This window comes from Colletotrichum acutatum (assembly GCF_030867785.1).
Source record: "Colletotrichum acutatum strain CBS 112980 chromosome Unknown BDZ83scaffold_318, whole genome shotgun sequence".
NCBI lineage: Eukaryota > Fungi > Ascomycota > Sordariomycetes > Glomerellales > Glomerellaceae > Colletotrichum > Colletotrichum acutatum.
Window position 1 is genome coordinate 1 of NW_026849312.1, and position 10986 is coordinate 10986.

The 10986-nt window shown below is 48.0% G+C and overlaps 5 protein-coding genes across 5 annotated transcripts; 2 read left to right on the top strand and 3 right to left on the bottom strand.

Moving 5' to 3' along the window:
• Window positions 1-511, bottom strand: BDZ83DRAFT_686724 (uncharacterized protein; the record flags this gene model as incomplete). The annotated part of the gene is made up of 2 exons (XM_060511270.1): window positions 271-511; window positions 1-219 (listed from the first exon to the last, which is right to left on the bottom strand). Coding segments are annotated over exons 1-2 (408 nt in total), but the record flags the coding sequence as incomplete, so codon positions are not given.
• A 1483-nt stretch (window positions 512-1994) lies between these two features.
• Window positions 1995-2413, top strand: BDZ83DRAFT_759055 (uncharacterized protein; the record flags this gene model as incomplete). Its single annotated transcript, XM_060515130.1, has 3 exons — window positions 1995-2005; window positions 2067-2215; window positions 2274-2413. 3 exons carry the CDS (start codon window positions 1995-1997, stop codon window positions 2411-2413), a joined length of 300 nt encoding a protein of 99 aa, XP_060357103.1.
• A 630-nt stretch (window positions 2414-3043) lies between these two features.
• On the bottom strand, window positions 3044-3966 carry BDZ83DRAFT_595764 (uncharacterized protein; the record flags this gene model as incomplete). Its single annotated transcript, XM_060506821.1, has 4 exons — window positions 3044-3247; window positions 3334-3560; window positions 3624-3746; window positions 3810-3966. 4 exons carry the CDS (start codon window positions 3964-3966, stop codon window positions 3044-3046), a joined length of 711 nt encoding a protein of 236 aa, XP_060357104.1.
• Window positions 3967-5086: 1120 nt separating this feature from the next.
• On the top strand, window positions 5087-5714 carry BDZ83DRAFT_736565 (uncharacterized protein). Its single transcript, XM_060513002.1, has 2 exons — window positions 5087-5532; window positions 5596-5714. The coding sequence occupies exon 1, from the start codon at window positions 5116-5118 to the stop codon at window positions 5488-5490; it is 375 nt and encodes a 124-aa protein (XP_060357105.1). The 5' UTR covers window positions 5087-5115; the 3' UTR covers window positions 5491-5532; window positions 5596-5714.
• Window positions 5715-7402: 1688 nt separating this feature from the next.
• BDZ83DRAFT_257628 (uncharacterized protein) lies at window positions 7403-8224 on the bottom strand. The gene has a single exon (XM_060501974.1). The coding sequence runs from the start codon at window positions 8133-8135 to the stop codon at window positions 7695-7697; it is 441 nt and encodes a 146-aa protein (XP_060357106.1). The 5' UTR covers window positions 8136-8224; the 3' UTR covers window positions 7403-7694.
• Between the last annotated feature and the right edge of the window lie 2762 nt (window positions 8225-10986).

Here is a 10986-nt window from a genome sequence, read left to right on the forward strand (position 1 = left end):
ACATTCCCACGGCCCAGTCACATTACCATCGGCAATGGCACGGTTGCCAAAGCGGACTTGATATGTGACGGGATCGACGAATATCCAATTCATGATAGGTGCCTCATGGGTAATAGTGCTCACTAGCCCCGAGAAGCGTGAGTCCGGGTAAGGAAGATAATAGCCCTCGAACGGGTGACCAAAAGGAACATCATGAGCTGTGCCGGTGTCCACAAATAGCTGTTCAATTATTATTGGGTTCTGATACGCAAGAAGATGGAGAAAGCTTACTCTATCGCCAGAAAGGACGACTTGACGTCCTTCGAGGTAAGGGCTGAACTGTGACGACTTGGGACAGTGCAATATAAGGTTGTTCTTTCGACTTCGATGCTCTTCTCGACGCGATCTGGCCATGGAAGCCTTAATGCCTTCAGAGGCGCCCACAGCAGTGGCGAAGCTGATAAGTAGTGAGAGAGCCATCTCCCTTTGCAATTGCTAAGGCTGTGTGGAAGAGAATAGTGCTACTCAGAGCTCTGTGGACAGTTGAGAGATGGTTTGCAGCGGGATATCTGAGTCCACGTAACGAGGACATGAAGGATTTCGTCAACGAGATGCGACTCTTCCCTCCAGTAGTCCTGGCGATCTGTCTCTTTCACACGGGTGAGTGGATGATAAGGCAATCGTTTTGCCGCTCATTTCAGGCTGTTGAGGACAGCGTGGTAGCGATAGTCTCGGAAAATCATTCGATTCAACCTCATAAGTCAGAATAATGCTTGGAGTGTTTCAGACTTCGAAACCTCGAAAGATCAGAAGAGACGTTAGAAAAAGGATTGGGGATCATCGGCTGATGCCTGTGGAGCTTCCTAGCAGCTTCTGACAGAAGACGGCATTCTATGCCTTTTGAAGAGATGTCAGATACAATGCCCATGCTGCAGATCTTCGATAGTGCCTGGTGGTCTCTGATTAATGTTGTTGAAACTCCCCGGCACAAGGGCCCTGACCAGGGTCCGGTAGCTGCAGGACCCTTGTCAAAGCTCCCATGAGGACATCCTGAGACACAGGCGAACCCCAATGCAACCCACAAACGTTCTATCGACTCACCCATATCGTACCATGCGAACCATTTTTCAGATGTTCTGGAAACAAGAGTGCCATTCCGCATGAGCGAACCGCGCCGACCGACGCGTTCTGGCCAAGGCCGACAAAACACGACGCAAGATACGATCCGAGCGGCTGGTTTCAACATCAGACGATGTCAGTTTGCTACCAAGTTGATCGTTGGTTCTGTAGCAAATATGATCCCAGAGGCATAGATGGGGAAGGAGGATAGCATCAAGTAATTATACCGGGCTCTGTCAGCCGAGTTCGGGATCGAAGCTTAAAGCTCACCATGCTCCCCCTCCATCATGGCCAACCAAGCCACATCTGAATCCAAATCACAGAGCACCACGTCAATCACTGAAAAGAAGCCAGCGGGAACAGGTTCCCCCATCGCCACAACATCAGCAAAATTTGACGCCAAACAGCAGCAACCACCACCTGTTCCACGAAGGCCAAATCACGCGTCGCGATCCTCAAGCACCTCGTCAAAGCGGATATCTGCTGTCGCTGTCCCTATAGAACCCTCGGTCAAGCCATCCGAGGATTACTCTGCTGTGCCAGGAGCCCTCAGAAGATCCCTCTCTTTCAAGATCCCCATTCGAGTCGCAACCGACAACCTTTCATCAGCCAACCGCTCTCGTGCTCAGTCACTACCACAGGAACACCAATCTGACGATCCCAGCCATCAACGCCATAACCCAAAACGAGGCTCTCTTTCATCGATAGGGGAGAAACCGACCGCAGAGGCCCCGAAAGAACCGCAAGCCACCAGCCCAACACTTTCGATCAAATCACTTTCAGAGCAATTTCTGAAAGAACGTGGACTACTCAACTCCGAACCAGTAGACGAAACAAGCTCACCTGAGGAGCTCCAGCATTCATTGCAAGATCAAGTTGTCAGATATCTAACCACAATGTCTTCCCCGTAAGCTTCAACATTCGCTCCGTTTTGTTAGGTTCGACGTCTAATCTTCACTGTCATCTAGAGCAAAGACCCCCGCGGAAGAGCAGTCTCGTGCGCCTGCCTATCCCACGTCCTACCCACCAGCCAACACAGGGATGAGGGGAAACATGCCCGCACCAGGCCTCCCTGTCCCCATGCCCAACCTGTCTGGCACCGCAAATGGCCCTGTTGGTATGCCAATGATTTCTATACGCGGCTCAAGTTTCCTCTTTTGCTAATACGACTTCAGGTAACCTGCTCAGAGGCCCTGTCGATGAGAACGGGAAGTTGACCAAGGCTGCTCTGATGGTTGGCATCAAGCTGGATTTGGAAGCCGAGGTTCACTTGACTGCCCGCGTCCGTGGTGACATCCTTGTTGGTTTATACTAAAGTACCCGTGGTCTACGACGAGAAGTACACGCACGAAAATCACAAAGAGTGGCCAGTCACGAGGAGCCTGACCGTCAAATAGTAAAAGCGACACGACATTGCGCTTTGAAACAAGTCACCCCTTGCTTCATGGGCTCATAAGTTGCCCCGAGTAAGTATGGCTCGGATCTGGAACCGATAAATCAGGAAATGGGAGTCATTGCATTTTCTTTGAACAGCAAAGACTGTTCAAATTAGGTCGACGGGGGAACGAATCTTTCCAGCGACAAATGTCGAAGTTTAGCAGTCTTCAAGCATAAATATTCAATTGACCGAGCGTTGAGCATGGGAACAAATGTGTCCAGATCGAACACATACGAAGGTATAGCCTCAAATACTGTCTTTGACAATCTTGCCTGGGCGCATAGAATGAGCCCCTTGAGCGCCTTTGACAGCTTCGTAAGCTGTGCCGAGGGCCGAAAAACATCGCCCAACATTGATCCTGTCCTTTACTCGTTCCGCTGAAATTTGACGATTTAACTCAGTCGTCCGACATCCGCTTCCAGAAGAATGACTAAAATGAAAGTTGAATCATCTGTTTCCTACTTTTGAAACACAAAATTCCAGCACCGCATGTGGTGACTAAGGTACTCAGTGACCTGCATGTTGCTTCGGAGTATCCACCATGATCTGGCGCTGTTTTGCCCATTCAATGATGCGATCATACTTGGGGCATCTATGCTGAGAGTTGAAGTCCGGCTGAATGCCCCGAGAGCCATTTGTGTGTAAGAACGGGGTTACATCAGCCGAGCACTGCAGTCGTATACGCAATGCCTCGATACAATGATCAACATGCTGTAGAAGTCAGCTTCGGGAGCAAACCAGTGAATTAATCCAGTCAAGTCACTCAATGCAAAGTTTTGGACTTGGGGAACGCTTACGGCAAGGACAAGATCCTCTCCACCGTGAAATGCCGGATCGTCGCTATAATCGAATTCGGATCTGTGAACAAATTGACGTACGAGATTCAAGCAATGAAGGTTGTGGAAAACCTCGAGGCCAGCCAAAAGATAGCCTGGCTTTGTGCGTGCCCAGGGGTCACCGCCGGTACCATGTGATGTCTTGTTCAATGCTGGTAAGTATTCATCCGATAAGTCAAATGATCCATCTAAGACCAATCTAGATCAGTAGCTGCCATTAAAATGAACTAGGGGTCGTTCGTGCAACTTACAATACCACAGGCCCTTCCATTTTGCTTCCAACTCTGGAGTCGGCCTTCCCTTATAAGGGCTGGTCTTCCAAAATGCATTGTCAAACTGCACATCTTCGTATTCCAAAATATCTTGAACGGGTGCTGTATATCTCATGAGTCTGGGGCTCTATCAATCGTTTTTAAGAGGTGTGATGCTGGACTCACACAAAACATTAAGCTTTCTGGCGCACTCCAAATCCGATGGTCCTGCTGGGTTGAGGTGGAGCCAAGTCGAGAGCCCAAGAAATACACAGCTTATCCAAAAGAAAGAAAAAGACAGGTTTTCGAATGAAGTTTTGCATTTTTTAGCGGGCAGTTGCATGTTATCATCATCCAAGAAGAATGCTTCTTCCGCTTGGAGGCCTCGTCCGTGGCGAGACTGTCCTGTCTTACTGAACACCATTGGCGCTGATTTCCAAGAAGAGTGACAATGTGAAGAGAATTGTAAATATCGACTGTCAGGATGCTCTCTTAAGCCCTGTGGTTGTTCAAAATCCGAGAGCTGATCGTTAGTTAGTTTTCAGTGATATGAAGCGACAGACGAGGGGCTCCTTGCAAATATGACTCGCCATCGGACAGGGTGGATTTCCCTATCTCTGAGACAAGGGGAGTTCATGATAAGGAAGACATCATTCAGGCCCGACAGCTGCACAGGATACAATGAGTCAGTTTTCGACACCGACTAATCGACCTTCTGCATTCGTCTAGTCAGTCGGATCTAGAAAGCTTATTTTCTTCCATCGACACGACTTTGTCTGTTCGAATGCGCAACTGACCAGGTTTCCTTGAAACTGCGCAGCAGCTAATACGGGCCCCAAAAGCTTGTTTCTCTAATAGGAAACATCCAGATGAATCAGTCTCTACCACCAAGCCAACCAATAAGGTCAGCATAGATTCCGAATCCTATATTCTGAGCAAGCAATGTCTTTCGCTTATGCTTATTCAAGCTGCTGGCTCAAGTCGCCATACTAAGTTACTTGAGACTTCTCTGTGCAGCCCAGTCCATCACCGAGCTTCGCATGTCGGCAGGCACCAAAGTCAACGTGGTTACTCTATTTCCTTCCATTACTCAGATTAAATCCATTTGCGAACTCACCACCGTTCTGACCCCTGTAGGCTCCGCAGCAGAAGTTCCAACTCATGTGGGATAACCCATGTCGATGTACGTGAAGTAATTAGTGACTTCGCGCCATGTGCCAGATTGACGTGGGGAGTCAGAGAAGTTTCCATGTACTATGGCGTGGATGAAGCCTGCGCCTTCCCAGGCCTGGATTAGCTGCAGTGACAACGTGATGGACATCGCGTTCATCCCACGCCTTGGCTCGGTTACTTGAGATAAGTGCGCCGATAGCAGCAGGATGAATTCACTGTTGTTCACCTTATGGAAACGGCTATTTAAAGGCACTGCCTTTCCATTTCCAAAGACTTTTTCAAAGAATCAACTTCAGTCTCCCACTAAAACAGAAACACAATGAGATTTTCCAACGTTCTGCTCCTCGGAGGAGCCTCTTTGATTGTTGCTGCCCCTGCCGGTGTTATGAACGAAGAGAAACGCGAAGCCAGTATTTCTTTCCTCGAGTCTACGCATTACAAGAAATCCGCCAACGCTGCTGCAGAGCCGGCTCCTGCTATTGAGTTCCTTGACTCTGTTCACTATAAGAGAACCCCCGAAGCCGAAGCTGCGGCCGAACCTGCAATCAAACCTTTGGAGTCTGTTCACTACAAGCGCTCTCCCAAGGCAGACGCCAAGCCATCCATTTCATTCCTCGAATCAGTCCATTACAAGAAGGAGGCAGAACCTGTAGCTGAGCCTGCGATCGAGTTTTTGGAATCTGTCCATTATTAAGTAACAAGGGACGTACAGCATACCCAAGCCTGTTCGCTATGGGTAAGTCGGATCATGGTTGCCACTAAAGTTCAAGAATATTTAGCTAATTGACTTTATGATCAGGTCGTGAAGTACCCCTCGGGCTCTCAAAGTAAAAGTATTTTCTGGAAGGATTGTCAAACGACTTTTGTCGACATTTTCTCCAGTCTATTTGTCCGCCTAGTAAACGTTAAATGAGATGCGAAGGGTCTTCAAGCCCGTCGCCAATGGCAAGAATATTATTACTTTCTGCTTGAGTATTAAACACCTTGCTTGCAATACTAGGAGTCTCCTTAAGTCTTCGCATCTATGTTTAGAGATTGAACTAGCTCCTCTAGGGCCAGAGCTTTCTCGCATGGCACGGACGTTTATATTGTTCACCACGCTCGCGATCGTAATGACCCAATTGCTCGTGATTAATTCCGCCTTGAATATTGTAAATTACAGTTGGTAGTGTGACTGTCGGATTAGAAATCCAATTCGACCTCGAGGCAAGGGGCCGGCGCACGGGCGACCATACTTACGATAATCGCGGCCTACCTAACCTACGGTTGGAACCTCCTTTTTACACCTTACGCAGAGGCTCATATAGATCAATTGACCTCTTCGTCAACCCACGGTTCGAACCAACTGTCCTGTGATTGGGATACCAACAGTAACAGTCAGTGGTTACATCAGTACCACCCAAGCCATTGACAATGGCATACCGATGGAATAATCATACATGTACTCTTGATGAACACCTGGGCAGGTGGTGGAATTACAACATAATGCCTGGATACCTCCAGCAGTCATGTTGAAGCAGTGTCCATGGTCAAGTAATGAGATTCAAACCCGACACAATCACGGCGCCCGATTTACGCTCTATAGAATCCTCTATCCCTAAGATTCCTTGTGCGACAAACAGCACTGCACATCTTGGCGGTGGAGGTCGAATACAAGGAGGGGTATGGTTGCAGAGGTTCACAATCAAACAGTCGTGGTCAGAACAATAGATTGGACCTGGGCAACCTTTCCGACTATTATTGTTGCTTGCCGTTTCATCGACTAGATGTGTAGGATTGAAACAAGCGGGATTGTCACACAGATGTGATACGTGATCCTTTGGGTTTCGCTTGTGAAATTGCGCGTAGGCGACGATGTGAAGTAGGTACGCTCTCGAAGCTTTCCTGCCAGTGAGGCCTTTTTTCGCTTTGGCATTGCTCTTTGTCCATATCTATAATAGGAGTACGATTAATGGTTTGAAGTTAGGACAGACTTCTTGGAAGCTGACCTGAGCGTAACCATCTCGGGTGCGACATCCAGTTGGAACGTGGCAACCAAGTTTTGTATCAACTTCACATCTTTTGGCGCGTTTTTTGGCAACCAATGACTTGGCACGAGCCCAGCCAAGGTCGTCCATAATGTTTATACGAGCTCGAGCCATCTTGAACTTGGTTTGAGTGAGAAGGAAAGAAAAGGAGATCTATTCCATCACGAACGGATACAATATCCCTTTATAAGGTCAGGCAATTAATGAGCTTTGCCAGTGAAGCGGGAGCATTCGTTACTTAACTTCGCAACCGATTAAATTCACCTTCCACAAGGCCCGCAGGCGGGCCGCCGAATGTACACCTCCACCAAGGTTCTATGAAGTAAGTACTATTTTACCGACAGTATTGGAATATCCAGACAAGGGAGATATGGGGGCTCGGGGGGGGGGGGGGCTGTGATCGTGGGCGTTCGAATATCGCTTGGGACGTTCATCAGATGATAACTGCTGTTAAATTGTTAATACGGCCTGCGTGATATCGTTCGGTGATGGTCATGCAACTGGCGACAGCGGAGACTTGTACTATTGATATTTCATTAGGATTGACAAGATAACGTACCAAAGATAGAATCTTCGCAAACTTCAACATGGGTTACACCTAAACTCTATGTCATTAATTTGCAACTTGCTTTAACTAGGTTTGTGTGGTGGGCGATTCAATTTTATTCGTCGATGGCAGTCGCTGATGCACAATGAGGCCTACAAAAGCTTGAGGTGAAAGTTACGTATGCACTCACGAATTAGAGCTTCGAGACATCAAATACGACGGGTTAAAACATTGAAGTACTATAACATTGACATATCCTGTACTCTGATGCTCTAGGGCATAGTACTTCCGCTATAAATTCCGTTGAATATCATGGTGGCCCGCTCAAGGCAAGTTTTGGGGAGCGTAGCTTTGGTCGGGGTTTACCGCCTGGCCGTTGACCAGCTGCTTGTCGGTGTAGGCGGGCCAAACAATAAGCTTCTGGTCCGTGACAGAGAAGGTTGTGAATCCCGCATCCGGACCGAACTGTCCGCTCCAGCCGGACGTAACAGTGAAAGCTCCACATTTGGCGTTTGAGGCAGCACGGCTTGCAGGTGCGCCGGTAGTTGTGAATTTGCAGGCCGTGGGATCTGCGATGTGGGTGTTGATGTTGAAGCTGTAGTCGCAAGAGGTATCCTCGGCATTGCAGGTACGGGTAAAGGCTTCAATAGTCCATTCCGCGACACCCGCGGCCATCATTGACTTGACCTCACGCTTCATAACGGGGGAGCCGGAGACGGCATTGGCAGCAGTCAGGGCGGTGAGGAAGAGGTTGGTGATCTGCATGATGGCGAGGTCTTGAGGAAACGATTTGAGTCGTATATTGAATTGAGATGAGAGTGATTGATTGTATCTGTCTGCTTGTATTGGACGACGTGATGTCTTTGAATTGATATGCCGTCCGGAGTGGCGGAGGACGAGCAGATTTATACCAGTCAAGAGTCAGGGATGCATTACTGGAGCAAATGAGCATAGATCAATGGTATGACAACAAGCTCGTGGGTACTCAAATGATTGAGAAAGTGACGTTGCCATCGTATTGCCTCTCCCTGCGCCGATGGACCTTGGACTCTCGCTTAGTTCCCCGTCACTGCCTTCAATCCCCATTTCATGATCCATCGTGGCAGCAGCTTAGTGCGGATGTGAACCAGCAATGTGTCATAATCCAGCCAAAAAGTTTCTATGCGGTCATAATAACCTGCCTACCGGTCACTTTGATCGCTCAAGGTAGTTGCCTATACGCTTCGCGGTTCAGTCAGCTCAAGCCGTCTGTCATACGTGGCTTAGAAGCATACGCATCCGCTGGATACTCCTTCCTTTGAGCTCCCATTCGGTGGAATGATGGCTCGCAAGACCACTACACAATAAATCCTCCAATCCATCAAGGCAAGATTCTCGTATTCAGGGTCGCATGCATTCTCATTTCTGGGGCAATGGACTTGAATTCCAGGCACATGACGCAGGTTATGTAACCTCGATATTAATACGAGCGCTATCTGCCGGGGCTAATTAACCTAAACAAGGCACGACTCCACGTTCTAATCTGCTTTCGGAACTCCGATTGCCCCGAGACTTCATCGCCCCAGAAGCATGCCGCCCCCGCTGATCTACCTTTATTTCGATTGATCATTCCTAGTGCTCCCATAATCTTATGTTTAGCCACAGTTCTGACCAACGGTGTGTGATTGATGATGCCCATTGGATTCATAACTCTCCACCTGCCTTACACTAAAACGCAACACCGAACTACTCAGAACTTCTCCCTGCAGTAACCGACCGCCAAGCTGGAGTGCGGCATGCAGTTGCCAGTACGCCAAAATGATCGACGAAGCCAGTCTTGCAAACGGCGAGCGAAGGCTTTGCTATTGAATAATAGGCAGGCAGGTCTCAGTTTCGTTGATCTGCATGAGCTGATATTGAACTCTCCCTCGCAAGATCCTCGCAGCCTTCAGGACTGTCCGACTGCGCCATCGCTCACCTCCAGGGTGAAGTACTAATGAGTATAAAAATCATAGTCGTAGCGCTGTGAGCACACAGTGTGCCGCTAGTCAGACTTATCGATGTACTTTCGCACATGTGGCTCACATTAAATCTAATTGAGATTGTATCGATACATGCGGTGAAACACTTGGTTTTCGTAGTTTCTGAGCCTCTTGGAACGTGCGTGTGCTATATTTGCGAGGATTTCTCGCCGTATTGGAAGGCTCCCTGAAGATCCGAACAGATAGAACGACGATCCCATCTATCGCCTGCTCAAAAGCGACGAGGAAAGTCAAGAAACAAGGTCTCGACTAAGATAATGATGATGATGAATCAAACCTGCACCGGTTCTGACTTTCATTTCCAAGGGAGAGATGGAGTTTACATGCTGAAAACAATATTCGTTGCTGGACAAGGGGACGAAATGAAATCGCCAGCGCATACATAGGACTCGCGTGAAGCAGAGTTTCCGCAAAAGGCCAGAATCCCTTGATGTCCAACTCTGATATTGCATATAGGATGCATTTGTATTTTCATACGCTGTGCGTGTCTAAATGAGATGGTAATCTACACTGGTCTTGGCTGCGAGCTGGCGACAAAAGTAAGTAGTGCCAATCCCGACTTACGGCAATGGACTTTTCTAATCACAAGATGAGAGCCAGCTTGGAGCCGTTGACCCAAACAAAAATTTCTCGTGGATCTCTAACTACTTCGCTCTATTACTTTAGGGAAGATTTGTAGCAAATCTAACCTTTAGCGGAGTAAAGTAAATAGGCCCAAGTACATATAAGCAGGCCTGCAGCATTCAAGATCCACGTTAATCGATATATGTTCAAGAAACTACGTATAACATTGCCTTTCCTATATACCTCAGGCTGATCGAAGTATGAAGATTGAATAAGACCTACTTCAAGGATTTCAACCATGAGTCCCCTGTTATCTTGGAAATTAAGATTTGTTTTGCGTTACTCGATGTACTTACAATATCGTGGTTTCACTAATCAGATGCCGGAAGTCATCATTCGTAAATCTAATGTTACTAGTGCTCATCAACTTCTTGAGACTACGATTAACAACACGAGTGGCTTTGGGAGGAGGCAAACCGAGTCGCGACATCACATACCTGGGTACTTCGTTCATCCACGGTCGGAAAAGTGAAGTCTTGAGTCAGACTTGTTCTTGCGGACGGCACGATATACGCCGTTCTCGGAGACTGCTAATCTCATCGGGGTATGGGTACCTACAGCACTTACATAATCAACAAACCCTTTCTCAATATGAATCACCAAACTAACCTTGAGGCCTACCCTATTCGCCTCCAACGTAGACCTCGAATCCAACTCGTTTCTATCGGAAGGCACTTTGAGATATCCGAGTGCATCGGCCTGATCTTCTTGTTATCACTACTCATCATCGCTCAGGCAATCATATCATCTTAACGGGGAGGGAACTGCGTCAACGATCGTGTCTTTGTAGAGCTCGAGTCTTCCAAGAAGAAAGGGGTGGCAAGAGGCAAACACGTGGATGCATTACCTATGTTCCACCTATCTTTCCAGGATATCTTGTCTACTGCGCCCATCATACCACCTAGCTCCAGCCTTGATGTGTCAGACGGGTGGACGAAAAGCGAAAGGTATAGTCACTGCGAAACTGCGAG